This window comes from Pangasianodon hypophthalmus, chromosome 6 (genome assembly GCF_027358585.1).
Source record: "Pangasianodon hypophthalmus isolate fPanHyp1 chromosome 6, fPanHyp1.pri, whole genome shotgun sequence".
In the NCBI taxonomy this organism is placed as follows: Eukaryota; Metazoa; Chordata; class Actinopteri; order Siluriformes; family Pangasiidae; genus Pangasianodon; species Pangasianodon hypophthalmus.
Window position 1 is genome coordinate 3,413,303 of NC_069715.1, and position 16,385 is coordinate 3,429,687.

The 16,385-nt window shown below is 40.9% G+C and overlaps 2 protein-coding genes across 12 annotated transcripts in view; one reads left to right on the top strand and one right to left on the bottom strand.

Annotated features, from left to right (window-relative positions):
• Positions 1 to 7,639, top strand: part of LOC128318531 (histidine-rich glycoprotein-like) — a 10,120-nt gene extending 2,481 nt beyond the window's left edge. Inside the window, exons 2-5 of one of the 9 annotated variants that reach the window (XR_008301929.1) lie at positions 405 to 3,487; positions 3,611 to 3,669; positions 4,290 to 4,433; positions 5,796 to 7,614. Coding sequence is in view for 5 of the 9 variants with exons in the window: in XM_053234987.1 (XP_053090962.1) it covers positions 4,130 to 5,035 (906 nt within the window). In the remaining 4 variants the exon portion in view is untranslated. Of the gene's footprint in view, positions 1 to 379; positions 3,488 to 3,610 lie in introns of those variants that run through there. The other 8 variants (XM_053234987.1, XM_053234988.1, XR_008301927.1 and 5 more) reach the window with 8 other exon arrangements.
• The window catches only part of lekr1 (leucine, glutamate and lysine rich 1), a 100,446-nt gene that overhangs the window by 53,096 nt on the left and 30,965 nt on the right, over positions 1 to 16,385 (bottom strand). For all 3 annotated transcript variants that reach the window (XM_053234981.1, XM_053234980.1, XM_053234979.1), the window contains exon 4: positions 8,587 to 8,706. In XM_053234981.1, coding sequence (XP_053090956.1) covers positions 8,587 to 8,706 — 120 coding nt within the window. The remainder of the gene's footprint in view (positions 1 to 8,586; positions 8,707 to 16,385) is intronic.

Sequence of the window (16,385 nt, forward strand, 5' to 3'; positions counted from 1 at the left end):
TTTTTTTTTTTAAATCATGGACCCTCTGGCTACGCTTCACAGACGCCACTTGGAGAGCCACTGCTATAGAGGATACAATGTAGTAGACTTGTGTGTGCAATATGCCATCATCCTATCATGTCTCCTAACTATCCCGAAAATAGTATGGTAGTATCGCTCGGGGTTTTGGAGAGGCTGTAGCGATGCTCACTTGGAGAAAAACTAGAGGTTGTGGCCAGAAATATAGCAAAGAATACTGTAAGCTGGTTACAAGTCAGCTGTAGCTGCTAGTCGCTAGCATTAACACTGTATTTTTAATGAATTATCCAGGAATTCTTGCAAACTGAAGTCGGGACTGTAATAAAATTGAAGGAATGCTGCATTTGACTAGAGGTCGTAACTTATCATTCCTGATCTCCAACCAGGAAAAGACAAAGAAAACACTCAAATTGGAATTCCTACTCAGGAACTCGGGACGGTCTCATCAACTCCGAGTTCAGCAAGTGACGTCAGATCAACATGGCCGCTCACAGCATGGACAGTAAACAAAGTAGCACTTTAGCACGTTTAAATGAGTTACACTGATCAGTCAACATACACACATAATCGCTTGTTAAAGCTATAACCCTGACTCCAGGCATCCATGCTCTTTTCCGCACTTTGTAGTTGGTAAGCAATCATCTTAAAAATGACGCCATTCCGAGCTCCGACTTCTCACTTCTCAGGTAAGTCGAATGAAGCATAAATTAGATAATCTACATTTGCTTGTGTTGAACAGCAGCAGAGATAATTATTTAATTCTTGTATAGTGAAGTAGCAATGTAGAAGCTAAGGGAAGCTAATATCCTTCAGAGAAACAATTTCAGCTATTAAGGTTCATGTAGGATACAAAATAGAGGGATAGGAAACAGTAAAACATAACGGGGTGTGCTCTCGTAGAAAACTAATCCACGACCAGGTGGAGTCGTACACCCTGACGCATGCTCATCACGAACCTCCCTCGTGACATGCACAGCTCAGACCCTTATTTAGTTTTGGTTTTACTTCCTGGTCCTGACTCTGTCCCGTTTCATCATTTGCGTGTCACCTGTCTGTGTCCGTTTGTCTATTTATACCCTCTTGCGTATTTGTATCTTTTTGCGAAGTCTTGTCATTGGTGTGTCTCATCACATGAGCCTGTGTTTGTCTTTTTCAATTCTTTTCTGCTGTCCATTTTTCACAGAATGGATAACACAATGGATTGTGCTTCGACCACCGCTCAGAACAATGACGACGATTTGTGGATTACGCACTCGTGTCCTGCCTCATCCTACTGCACGTTACAGAGCTGTAAAATAGGAAAATAATCCACAGCAGGGCGCTGATGTGAAGCTGGCTCACTGATTCTGCGTTTCTGCAGGCAGTAAGACACTGCCAAGTCGATATAATTTGAAACGTCACCTTCATATAACAATACCCATCACTGAAGCTGAATATTTTGCATGTCTGCGTTTATATATGGCTTTAACTTTAACTACCTAATAATACCTGATAATAATATTTTTAGTGTTGCATATAATCCCATTTCCTCATAGCAGCCTACTGAATGTCCACGGGAATTTGCATGCTTTCCTGTTCCTGTGGGATACTCGGTGAAACCACACACACACTCACACACACATACACGGTGTGATTTGTGAATATTGTGTTCATTTCAGCGTGTCCTCGAACAACTTGTACCCTTTATTGCGTCATTTCTAACTAAATCAAAGCCGTGAAGTACGTTAGCCTGACAGCTCGTGTTTACACTGGACAGGAACGTGGTGTCTGTGGGCGAAGCTCGGGCACGAAGCAACGGCGCGTAGGAATCAGAAAAGAACTGCGTGACCCTTTTATTATGTTATTATGTCATTGTGAACTCTCGGCATGAGCCGTTCCCCTTTCCGTAACGAGTGCATTACATGCACATCATGAGACCAGGGCGAGAGAAAAGATCCCACAGAGCAATAACAGGATAATAACTGCGGGATAATAATCCTATTACACACACACACACACACACACACACACTACACAGTGTCACAGTAAATGCACACACTTCTAGTCAACACTGTCTATGTTACAGCATAAACAAACACACACTCGAGCTGGAGATATGATGACAGGAGCTGGATGCTCAAGCCACATGCACACTTTTATTACATTTATTAAATAGGAAATACTCAAGAGATGATTTCACTGGAGAGTTTTCGACTGTAAATAAACATTTACAGAGATTCCCAAACCGGGCCTCTGTGATACCCAGCCAGGTCTGAACAGAAATGATCGTGATTGGTTCATGTGGACAGCCAATCAGAAACAAGAGGAGGTGGGATTTGGTATGAAGGCTACATTTAAAAGAAAATTTACTGTCGCTGAAAACTCTTGCTTTTTTCAACCACTAAATCAAAATGAGCTTTGTGTGTGTGTGTGTGTGTGTGTTGGCATTCGTAGTACAAGTGAAGCAACTGCAAATTCAGAATTCATAAATTCGACCTGCTTAAATGTACAATATGTCCAAATATTTTTCCCATCATCAGTATCTTGATTATCAGGATGTAGTTAGCTCTGTTTTAACTGGCTGCCTGATTGAACCAATCACAATCATTTCTGCCCAAACGTCCCTAAAGAAAGGATTTCCATGTTTAAGAAAATGTTCTGATATTAACAAATTCCACGGTACTGCTGAATTCTGGAATCTGATTGGTCAGAAGGTGTTGATTAATTTTCTATAACAGCAGCTCTGACAGTCGTGCAGCTGAAATCACAGCTTTATATTAATGCGCTCGTTCTAATACGTTATCGTTTCTATAGCAACAGCTCATTCACAGGGATGTGTCCTTGATATGGTGAAGTTTTCTGTGAGGAGATGTTTATTTAAAAGTTTGTCTTATTAACTTGGTGAAGGAAACGACCGTTTACAGCTGCTCTAAAGTAAGTGAAAACAGGAACTAACCTGTTTCATGGACATTCCACAACATTAAATGTAACTACTAAAGACTATAAAACTGTAATTGTAACTGAAACTATAAAAAGATTTACCAAAAAAAAAAAAGTGTAGTCCTTTAATAAATAAGAAAAATGCCCTTGTCGGGATAAAACATTTTCATTTGCGGTTATGGGAAAATAATCAACTTCAGGGTGGTAGCAGTAACTATCTCGTCATTCATTACTTTCCTATTACAGCATGACACTGAGTGTTTTATTCCTTACTTAACAGGTATTTGGCACCTTTAGGCACAGACCTGGACTCTTTCTCTCTCTCTCTCTCTCTCTCTCTCTGTGTAACTTCACTTTCACTCATCTCTCTAATCTTTGTCTCTATCACCTCTCCCTCTCTCTCTCACTCTCTCTCTCAGTCTGATGTGGGTCTGGGCTGCACATGTTGTACTTTCATGCTTGCGTCTGCTGACCTGCTTCCCCAACACTCCCAGAATGCTGTGCGGTTTGGCCCAGATACATGACCTCATCCTTCATCCACTCCATCCTCGTTAGTCTCCTTCCTCTTACTCTTATCCATCACAATCCCTACCATCTTTCTCACAGAAGACACAGTGATAAGAGATATTCTTTCTCTCTCTCTCTCTCTCTCTCTCTTTCTCTCTTTCCTCAGAACCTCTGAAACACTCGGTAATCAGCTGCGAAGCCTTTGACTTCAATACACCAGACCGTGTACGTGTCTGAAAGCCAAAATACACACAGTACCTTATGCTGCACATGTGGTACACAGACACACACACACACACACACACACTTCACATGAAAAGAAGCATTAAGGAATGATTAAGGTTAGTGTTTCATCATGGCATGATTTGTGTCTTCTGAAGGACTTTTGGTGGCAGTTCAAAGATGTGCACTTTAAAAGTGTGTGTGGTGCACTTAAAAGAGTGTGTGTGCGCGTTTTGGAGTGCACTTCACTTCAGCATCTTCAGACGACTGGAGAACATCAGACGGGAACGGAAAAAAAAAAAAAATCCTAAGCTGAAAGACCAAACCAAACTCACTTATCAGATGAGGGAGCACTAAAAACGGCACGTAGTCTCTCTCACAAACACAAACACTCAGAGAAGAGGAAAAAAATGCACAAACACACACACACGTCTTTATCAGGAACTTTATATAAGCGGCGAGAATGGTGAGCGATTGCTTCAGAAAGACAGATGGGTATTTGAAGCTCTGTGAGGCGTTGCTGCCAGCCCCCGAGCTGCGTGAAGTGGGAACAGGGAACGGAACATTGTGTTTTTCCAGGGACACTGTTCTCACCCGGTGTGTGTGTGTGTGTGTGTGTGTAGGGTCGGAGCGCGCCGAACTTTCCAACTCACACACCCCTGTCATCATTCAGCTGGAAGAAATGGGCCAGGCGTCAGGAGAACACTGCACACTCCACAACAAAGAGCTCTCCGTTTCACACGCTTTACTTCATTACACTCACACACGTACGTTTTACATCTTTACACTCACACACACTTTACATCATTACACTCACACACGTACGTTTTACATCTTTACACTCACACACACTTTACATCATTACACTCACACATGTACGTTTTACATCTTTACACTCACACCCGTACGTTTTACATCTTTACACTCACACACGTACGTTTTACATCTTTACACTCACACACACTTTACATCATTACACTCACACATGTACGTTTTACATCTTTACACTCACACGCACTTTACATCTTTACACTCACACCCGTACGTTTTACATCTTTACACTCACACACACTTTACATCATTACACTCACACATGTACGTTTTACATCTTTACACTCACACGCACTTTACATCATTACACTCACACATGTACGTTTTACATCTTTACACTCACACGCACTTTACATCATTACACTCACACACACACGCACTTTACATCTTTACACTCACACACGCACTTTACATCTTTACACACGCACACATTTTATGTCATTACACTCACACACACACTCAAACAATCACACACACAAACTTTGTCATTACGGCCAGAGTGAGAATGAACAGAACATCAAATAATCAAGAAGTGTAATAACAGGAGTAATAAGTACTGTTTGATCATATAAGAGAGAGTGTGTGTGTGTGTGTGTGTGTGTGTGCGCATAGTAGCATAAATAGAGAGACAGAGAAAGACAGACAAAGAGACAGGCAGAAAGACAGAAAGAAAGAGCAAGGGGGAGAGAGAGAGAGAGAGAGAGAGAGGAAGACACAGAAAGAAAGAAAGAAAGAAAGAAAGAAAGAAAGAAAGAAAGAAAGAAAGAACACAAAGATTAAGTGAGACAGTGGGCCAGACAGAGATGAGAAGTAAGGAGAGAGATAGAGACAGAGAAAGAAAGAAATATAAGAGAACAGAAAGGGCGAGGGAGCGGGACAACGACAGGAGAGAGGGAGAAGGAAGAGGGAAGGAGACGAAAAAAGGAATAAAAAGGGAGCAAGACAAAGAGACCGAACACAGACAACAACAGAAGGAAGGCAGAAAGAAAGAAAGAAAGAAAGAAAGAAAGAAAGAAAGACGCAGACAGGAGAGAAAGTTAGAGTCAAAAGAACAATGTGTCCCTCCATCCTTCCACCACACTCAAAACTATAGCAGATGGAGGGAGAGAGAGAGAGAGAGAGAGAGAGAGAGAGAGGAATGGGGAAAATGGTGATGAGGATACTTGGAAAATCCCTTTCTAGTTAATGTTAAGAGCTGCGTGCTTACCCTGAGTCCTGTCTCTCTCTTTCTCTCTCTCTCTCTCTCTCTCTCTCTCACTGGTTTTACTCCTCACTTAGTTTTTTAACTTTTTCTACAGCTACACTGCACTGCAATGACTTCCGGTGGATTTCCTGCTATAACTAACTCCATGACTTTCATCCGATATCGCGAACCTCCATCATCACAAAGTGCTTTTAAGGGGTGGTCATGTCATGCATAAACGCCTCCGTTCCATCCACTCTAGACCTTCATCTGTATGCGTTTCGGCGCAATCGCTCCACCGAGGATGCCATCACCTCTGCGCTTCACCTGTCTCTGACACATCTGGAGAACAAACACTCTTACGTAAGGCTGTTATTTATAATGCTGTTATCCGGCTGAAGTTAACGGACGAACTCCTCTCACTCGGTTTGCGATCCTCAATCGCAAAAAACAGAATATAATAAAAATAAAATAAAAACAGTGTTGGGAAGTAACACACTTCGTCATCTGAACAACGCAATCTGATTATGGTTTTATAGTTACCTTTTATGGATTACCTCAGTATATTTCTGTAAACAAATTTAACAAATATATCATTGAGCCTATTTCCAAACTTAAATTAAACTTAATAACATTATAATAATCCCAGAAGGAGAAATTAGATACACTGACCTCTATTTAAGATACTTTTACACTGCTAAGGTTGCTGAAATCTATATTTTTTTACTGTAAAAGATGCGATTTTGGAGCTTAATATAAAAATGCTATATAATTTAAGATGATTATTATTAGTAGTAGGTGGTGATTACTGATTTCAGTCTCTACAACCGAGTTGCAGTCGATATAACCCTGATTCCAGATAACTCTTAGTGCTGAATGTTGATGCAAGTGAAAGTTAAATATACAGTATAAGTGAGCAATTGTTCTTTGTTATTATACTTAATAACTGTTTCTTTAATGAAGTATCACTGAAACTGAATACTTAAAAAAAAAACACCTGCCATTTTACACCTTACACTTTCATTGATGAATCTCAAATGCCATGAGATATTTTTCATTCTCGCCCACTTGCTTCACCAGTCAGTTGTGTTGTAACTTGTTTAATGTTTTGAAAGACATCCAATCAAAATCCCATCAGTGTCAAACGAAACTGTGCACAACTCCTCATTTTCAGCTAAAAAAAAAAAAAGCACACCAACGCCTCTACTTCTTGAGGAAGTTGAAAATAGCCGGTATGTGATCAGCGATCCTTCCAGCTTCTACAGGAGAATCACTGAGTCTGTCCTGACCCACAGTCTGCTCTGGTGACTGTACTGAATCTGACAGGAAAACACTCCAGAGCGTGGTGAAGAATGCCCAGCGACTCACATGCACCAGCCACCTTAATATTAATAACATCTACACGGAACGGTGTACAAGGAAGGCCTGAAGCATCTGCGCAGACTCCACTCATCCATCACACAAACTGTTCACCTTGCTCACCTCAGGGAAAAGACTGCGCAGTGTTCGTGCCAAATCCTCCAGACTCATGCATGGTTTCTTTCCACAAGCTATAAGACTTCTAAAGAGGTCCTCCTCCTCCTCTTCCTCCTCCTCCTCCTCCTCCTCTCAGTTTAAACCTTCACATACCTCGTCATAATGAGTCTTATAACACCACTAACACTGTGTTTGCACTATGATTTGCACTGTGTATTTGCACATATGTACATGTATATGTATGTACACACAAGTGTGACTCAGGAGAAACTGTATTTCATTCGATCCTCAGCCTTGTGTTGAATTAGAATGACAATAAACTTGCTTACTTACTTAATCTTTCAGATTCACTGTATGCGTATGTACACTATACAGCCAAAAGTATGTGCACACCTGACCATCATACCCATATATGTGCTTCTTCCCCAAACTGTTGCCACAAATTTGGAAGCACACAGTTATATAGAAAGTCTTTGTATGCTGTAGCATTGCAATTTTACCTTCACAGGAACTAAGAGGCTCAAACCTGTTCCAGCATGACAATGCCCCTGTGCACAAAGCGAGCTCCATGAAGACATGGTGTGTGAAGGTTGGAGTGGAAGAACTCGAGTGTCCTGCACAGAGCCCTGACCTCAACCCCACTGAACACCTTTGGGATGAACTGGAACACAGACTGAACCCCAGACCTCCTCACCAACACCAGCGCCTGATCTCACTAATGCTCTTGTAGCTGAATGAACACAAATCCCCACAGCCACGCTCCAACATCTAGTGGAAAGCTTCCCAGAAGAGTGGAGCTCATTATAACAGCAAATCTGAAATGGGATGCTCAACAAGCTCATATGAATGTGATGGTCAGGGGTCCACAAACTTTTGGCCATATAATGTGTATGTATGTGTGTGTGTGTGTGTGTCATGATTCAACACTAACTGCGTGTGTGTGATGATTCAGACGGCATGCTGAACTGGTGGCCATAAACCTCCATTACTCATTAGCCTTGTAGCTCCAGCGCAGAACTAAAGTAGCACACTGTGTCACTGTGTCTTTGAGGAGAAGTGTGTGTATTTTATTTTACCCCTTCAATACCGTGCGTGTGGTAAAGTGAACTGTAGGTCAGCTGTTACACTGTTTTTCTCTTCTCTATTTCTGCTCTCAGTTTCACACGTACATACACACGCATACACACACACACACCCTCTCTGACTTCCAGTTGTTTCCCATCTGCTGAGTTCTTCCTGTCGTGCCGTGGTTGTGGTGGCTACTGTAGACACGCCACACACACACTCTTCTGAGCCAATAGGATCTGCAATTGGCCCCCATGCTGCTTTTCTTCTTTTCTTTCTGTTCTCCAGCTGTTCTGTGTCTCCCTCGCTCTGTTCTTTCTCTCCTTTCCGGCCTAGAGAGCTGCATTGTTACCTTGTTTCCCTACCTGAGTTGCAGACTGCGTTTAAGCTCGCTTTCCAGCTCCACTCGCGTCCTCTTTCTCTCCGTCCTCAAGTCCACCAGCTTACTGTCCGCCTGAGACACCTGCAGTGTCAGAGCCTTCACTCTGAAACAAACACACACACACACACACACACATAGCAGCAGTGATTATGAGCCAGGGCTTTTATAGAGAACAATAAACCATTACCATGTTAAGGTCTGTTATATAAAAGTGTGTGTGTGTGTGTGTGTGTGTGTTAGAGGACAGAGTGTAAATGAGACATGCGTTGGTGCAGGGGTTTATGAGAACCCGGCTTCTTTCTCAGATGAGTTCTCGAGAGCGAGTGACAAGAGGAAGCATGCCAAGGCTGACTAATCCCAGACACCACACAGTTTACTAAAGCCCCGGCATTGACTCACAGATCACCATAACACCACTGTGTGTGTGTGTGTGTGTGTGTGTGTGTGTGTGTAGGCACTGTCTTTGTCTCTGCCTCCGTATTTGTCTCTCAGTCTCTGTATTGTCGCTCTGTGTTTGTCTCCATGTCTCTGTATTTGCCTATGTCTCTCAGTCTTTATCTCTGCCTTTTCTTTTTCTCTCTGTCTCCATGTCTCTCAATCCCTCTTTGTCTCGGTTTTTGTATCCGTCTTTGTTTCTGTCTCTCTGTCTCTATCTCTAGATCTCTCTGTCTTAATCTCTGTCCATGTCCCTGTCTCTCTCTGACTGTCTTTGACTCTCTGTCTCTGTCTGTCCTTATTTCTGTCTTTGTCTCTGTCCATGTCTCCATCTGTCTTTCTCCCTCTCTTTCTCCCTCTCTGTCTTTATTTCTGCCTGTCTGTTTCTGTTTCTGTCTTTGTCTCTATATCTCTGTCTCTGACCTTCTAAGACTTTTTGCCTCTTTCTTTTTCTTTCTTTCTTTCTTTCTTTCTTTCTTTCTTTCTTTCTTTGTCTGTCTGTCTTAGTCTATCTGCCTCTGTCTTTGTCTCTGTCTTAGTCTTTACCGTGTCCTGACTTCAAACTGTCTTTGTCCCTTCCTCTCTCTCTCTCTCTCTCTCTCTCTCTCTCTCTCTCTACATATGGGAGAAGGAAGCTGTGGATAAATCAACTTCCTGTCAGCTTTTATGTTGGCAAATTATAGCATGGATGAAGTCAACAAACACACACACACGCACGCACACACACACACACACACACACACGCACACACAGACACGCCAGGGAAAGACCATTATTGCCTGAATGTAAAGCATTTACGTGGTGAGCCACAAGCAGGAAATGACAACACAGAAGCAGGAAGTAGTAGAACATCTCCTGGAGTGAGTGTTGATGAAGTGGGACGTGGCAGTCATATTGTGCATTGTGTTGGACGCAGCGATGTGAGAAAAACTTCTCCTTCTACGAGTTTCCTGTGAATTAAATGGCACCTGTTACATAGTGTTGGGAAGTAACACACTTCGTCATCTGAACAATGCAATCTGATTATGGTTTTATAGCTACTTTTATGGATTACCTCAGTATATTTCTGGAAACAAATTTAACAAATATATCATTGAGCCTATTTCCAAACTTAAATCAGACTTAATAACATTATAATAATCCCAGAAGGAGAAATTAGATACACTGACCTCTATTTAAGATACTTTTACACTGCTAAGGTTGCTGAAATCGATATTTTTTTACTGTAAAAGATGCGATTTTGGAGCTTAATATAAAAATGCTATATAATTTAAGATGATTATTATTAGTAGTAGGTGGTGATTACTGATTTCAGTCTCTACAACCGAGTTGCAGTCGATATAACCCTGATTCCAGATAACTCTTAGTGCTGAATGTTAATGCAAGTGAAAGTTAAATATACAGTATAAGTGAGCAATTGTTCTTTGTTATTATACTTAATAACTGTTTCTTTAATGAAGTATCACTGAAACTGAATACTTAAAAAAAAAAAAACACACATCTGCCATTTTACACCTTACACTTTCATTGATGAATCTCAAATGCCATGAGATATTTTTCATTCTCGCCCACTTGCTTCACCAGTCAGTTGTGTTCTAACTTGTTTAATTTTTTGAAAGACATCCAATCAAAATCCCATCAGTGTCAAACGAAACTGTGCACTACATTGTTAACTGTTCTTTGAGCTAGCATTCTCGTTTTCTGGATTCAGTAATAATACATACAGGATGATGTGTCTCTCTGATGTAAACGCAAAGAAAAAAAAAAAAAAAACTATAATATATATATTTTATAACAAAGTATAACATCACATAGCTCTCTGGAGGAAGGTCTGTGTAGGTGTTTCTTCTTCAAATCAAACTTAGGTATTAAGTAATGGCTTAAATGTCTCTTATCACAGCTTGTCATCTACTGTTGCTATTTTATTGTGAAAGACTTCTATATCAGAAGGTTACGCATTTATCGTCTAAATCTATTGTTCTTTTTATAGAAGCATGTTGTGTTTGGCTGTGTTTTGTTAAGACAGTGAGTAATCAGAGACGGATCTGCTCTGCTTCCTATTTGTGTGAGGGTCAAACCAGCTGAAGCAGTCGGATCGGTCCAGAAGTAATCAGATAATCCGAGAACTCTTTTTCTAAGTCATCTAAAAGATTAGCTTTCTCGTTAGATCTTATGCGTCTTGTAATCACACACATTAATAGTGCTTCTGATGAAAAAAAAAAAAAAAAGCTCTTTCTGTTTCATACACACTTCTTCTTCCGTCTGCACTGAGTATCAGCTCACAGTTGTGCAGTGTTAGCTTTGTATTAATGGATCAATACAAGTACGTGTATCACTATCAGCCTAATGTACAGCCCATGCAGTTAGTGAAGAAAACGAGACAGTTCTCTAATCAGCCAATCAAGTTGCAGCAGCGCAAGGCAAAAAAATCATGCAGATACAGGTCAAGAGCTTCAGTTAATGTTCACATCAGAATGGGGGAAAAGTGTGATCTCTGTGACTTTAAGCGTGGCCTGGTTGTTGGTGCCACATGGACTGGATTGAGGATTTCAGAAACTGCTGATCTGCTGGGATTTTCACACACAACAGGCTCCAGAGTTTACACAGAATTGTTCCTAATAAAGTGGACAGTCAGTGTACATAGATAACGAGACAGCTAGACAGACAGACGTGTAAAAATATATTAATATTACACTATACACATATGAATGATATAAATCACTAAATTACGTTTAATAATTGAAATAAATAAAAAAAACATATACACCTAATATACTAATAATAATTACAAAAATAATAATAATAATAAGGAGAAGAAGAAGAAGAAGAGTGAGTATATTAAATTAAAATTGGAATAGTATTTTAAATTTTACATTATTAGCAGCTGTTTTTTACTTTATTATTGTAATAAATACATATATATTAATATACCTAATTTACTAGATATTAATTAAATAAATATTTTTATAAATATATCTATTTTATTTTTTATTATATTATTTTTGTTTGAAATGTCCTTGTTATAAGCCCTAAGCAATTCAGCATGCTGGTGGTGTAATAAACACAGGCCTGCTGAGTGTGAGTGTGTGAGTGTGAGTGTGTGTGTGTGTGTGTGTGTGTGTGTGTGTGTGAGTGTACATTGCAGAGCGTTCTTCCTTTCTTTCTGCAGATCAAACTTCCACCAGCCTGACACTGAACCTCATCACACACTCTGCAGGTTCACCCAAACACACCTACATCCACACAGCAGCAATCGATTAGTACCGCTTCTCCTTCTTAATTCAGCTCCATGGTGCGCGCACACACACACACACACACACACACACACACACACACGCACGCACTCCACAGGAGCACTGGCACACACAAACACATCTCTCACACACAAGCAAGCAGCCGAGACAAACACAGCCCCAGAGGAAGAGGAGGAACAAATCAGTTTTCGGTGAGAGAAGCGCACGCTCCTGTGCTCTGCGTGACAGAACGAGAAAGAGACAGCAACATGTGGACACGCCATCAGATTCCAGATGTTCAATCATCTACACACGCCACATTACAGAAACATCTGTGAAACCTGAAACCCTAACCCTAGGACTATAAAGTAACAACTAATTACTTTTACTACTAATACTGATAATCATAATTATAATGCGTTTTAAGGCTTGGTAATAAATTACAAACTATTAACTACTTCTCTTCCTCTTGATACTGTATGTTTTCGCATGGCGGATTATTTTCTGATCTTATTATGAGCACATCATCACATCATTTAAAATGTTCCTTTCGCATTGTCAGGTGGAGAAAACACTTTGACGCTCACTGTAGGCATCGGAGACACGTTATTATCACGTCTTTTACAGGAAGAGTGTGTGCACACATTTCTCCAAGGAGCTCCTGCAAAAGAGCTTCACATATGGAGCCAGTGACAGAATGATGAGGGAAATCCTCCCTCTCATTTATTATTCTGTCAACAAAATATCTCAGGATATCCGCCAGGGAGGGAGAGAGAGAGAGAGAGAGAGAGAGAGAGATGGGAGGGAAAGAAGGGAGAGAGACGAGAGTAGAAAAAGATGAGAGGTGGAGAGAGAGAGACAGGAGAGAGAGAGATAAAGAGAGAGAGATAAAGAATGAAAGAGAGAGAGAGAGAGACGGTTGATAAAGAGAGAAAGAGAGATAAAGAAAGAAACAGAGAGAGAGAGACAGTTGATAAAGAGAGAGAGAGATAGAGAGAAAGAGAGATAAAAAAACAGAGAGAGAGAGAGAGAGAGACAGTTGATAAAGAGTGAGAGATAAAGAGAGAGAGAGAGAGATAAAGAATGAAAGAGAGAGAGAGAGAGAGACAGTTGATAAAGAGAGAGAGAGAGAGATGGAGAGAAAGAGAGATAAAGAAAAACAGAGAGACAGAGACAGTTGATAAAGAGAGAGAGAGATAGAGAGAAAGAGAGAGATAAAGAATGAAAGAGAGAGAGAGACAGTTGATAAAGAGAGAGAGAGATAGAGAGAAAGAGAGAGATAAAGAATGAAAGAGAGAGAGAGAGACAGTTGATAAAGAGAGAGAGAGCTAAAGAAAGAAACAGAGAGAGAGATAAAGAAAGACAAAGAAAGAGAAAGAAAGAGAGAGAGAGAGAGAGATGGTTGATAAAGAGAGAGAGAGAAAGAGAGAAAGAGAGAGAGAGAGAGATAAAGAAAGAAAGAGAAAGAGAGAGAGAGTTGATAAAGAGAGATTGAGATATAAAGAAAGAAAGAGAAAGAAAGAGAGAGAGAGAGAGAGAGAGAGATGATAGCTGTAATGTACTCAGTGCTTAGTGTGTGTGGTTCAGTTACACTACATCCATCTAATCCATCGCTGCATATTAAACCCATCAAAAGCTGGTTTTTCAGCGTAATTAAGCCACATTCTGCATCAAAAACCTAAACTCATCACCCATCATGCATTTCTCTCCTTCGTACATGTGCATCTGAGGAAAGACATCATGAACAGGGTCAGAAAACGGGAAGCGTGACTGATTCCACATTCCCACGCGTCCAGAGCTAAAGTGGAAAGTAGTGTGTGTGGCTTTACTGAAGAAGGAGGTTACTTTTCCTGTTCGTCGCCATAAATATTATTTATTCATTTCAAAATGTGGAATAATACGAGACCATATCAGGACTGTTGTGAAATAATAGGCAAACTATGAGTTTAATCTTTACATACTTGTTCATATTCTGACCCTTGATTGTACGGACCTGGTGTTTTTTTTGACCAACGACTGCATCAAGTCTCAAGTCCAGCGTTTGACCTCCAGCTGTTTTTCTTATCCAGGAACACATTTCAAACTCAGAAATAAAACAGTGCTATGACGCTGATCACTTTTTTGAAGTGAGTGGAATTATATTATCTGTTTTAACTCATCTTTTTTATTTCTGTTGTCAAAAAACATCTGTGTCAAAATACTACGGGCCTGCATAACAGAAAATAACACCCATAACGATTTGAATAAATTTTATTAATTGGTAAACATCTCAAATATTTTGGAAAAAAAAAAACATTATGAATTAACATATAATTCCACATTTGGAACCTGTAACATGAGGGTCAAAATGGGCCTAGAACAGAACCTGTGTACATTTTAATTTTTTTGTTTTGCTTGTTTTTCGTGGGGTTTTTTTTGCTAATTTTGGGTCACTTTAGGAAAAGTCAGGGCAGGAATATTATTTACAGGGGTTTCAATGCCTCTGAATGTCCATACATAAGGATTAGGATTTCACCACTTTCGTACCATCGCTTTTGTGCAGATCTGGCAACTCTGGTTATAGCGCATACATCATAAACTCCTACCCCGATTTCCTCGGATCTAACAAAGAAATCCAACACATTTAATACAGTTTTTGTGACATTGTGATTTTTTTAAATGTTACAGGAAGACCAGTCGAACACAACTGGCGTATGAGCCATATTAATGCTCTCAGCACCTTTTACTCGTTCGGAGCTGAAAGGTTTCATTTAACGTCATTAATTAACACTTCCTGTACTTGCGTTTCCTCTTTTGGCTCTGTGGTTGATTGTTGACATCATGTTATAAACCAGGAATTTGCGCACGAAATTGTGGAGAGAATATTTATTAGGCGTGACGTTAGCGTGACCTGCATCCTTCTAAAACTGAACGCTAACGTCAGGCGTAACACACAGAGCTTCCTGGTGGAGGTTTACTTTACTATACTTTAAACCAATCAAGAATCGAGAAGTAAAACAGTGCGATGGAGCGCTGAGGGAACGTTGCCATGGTTACCGTGGAATTTTACTACAGCAACGCGTCAGTCGCTGTAGCAAATCGCTCGAACTTCTCCGTTAGCTAAGAGAAAGGTTGCAGGAATCTCTGGCAACCTAAAGTGTTTTATGCAACTGGGATAATAGTGTTTTTCCTTTACTTTCATCTTCGTTTTCCACCAGGAACGATTTGTTACCGTGACAACAGCGTTCGCAGCGTGAAGTCCTGCAAGTGTGTGTCCATATTTGTTGCTGTGGTGTGACGTGATACATGTAACCAATCAGTGATGAATGCTATTGCAAGCCCCGCCCCCTGAGTACCATTCATTCCTGCTCCATTAGCAGAGCTCCGGTTTTCCCGGTTCTTTAATAGGGATTAGCGTTCAGTGATATTCTCAGTGACCTTCTGAGTCTTACACAGCACTCGGTCAGGCTTGCTCTGGTGAGGGAGGCGTTTCAGTTAGCCGTGACACGTGTTAGCATCATTAGCCTGTGTGGGCGGCTTTGGAGAGACACTGTGCTGTAAGGAGTCAGACACACACACACATACACACACAGCCTTTCTCTTTACTCTGTACGTCAGAATGAGAATAGCTCTGTGTGTATGTGTGGAGATAGAAGTCGTGATAATGGGCTGAAAATCCTGGGCTGAGAGTGCGTCGTCTGCTCTTCATAGCGTGTGTGTGTGCGCGTGTGTGTGTGTGTATGAAAGAGAACGGGGGTATACGTGGGAGGAAGAGAGTCGTGATAACAGATAACACCTGTCTGGCTCTCTCTCTGTGTGTGTGTGTGTGTGTGTGTGTGTGTGTGTGTGTGTGTGCGGGGGGGGCACTCTGTCAGTGCGAACATGTGCTAAAGTGAGATGACTGAGCAGCTGTTCAAGAGCTTGCGTACGTGTACATGTGCGCACGTGTACGTGTGTGTGTACGCACGTGTACGTGTGTGTGAGAGAGAATGAGGCGGTAAAACGTCTTGCCACAACGGAAGCGTGTCTCTCACACCTATTCAAACTCGTGTTAAAATGCATCTCAGGTGATCCAAGAGCAACCTGATATCGGATTAAATTAATGCTAAACAACACCAAATCTCAAACAGAGTGT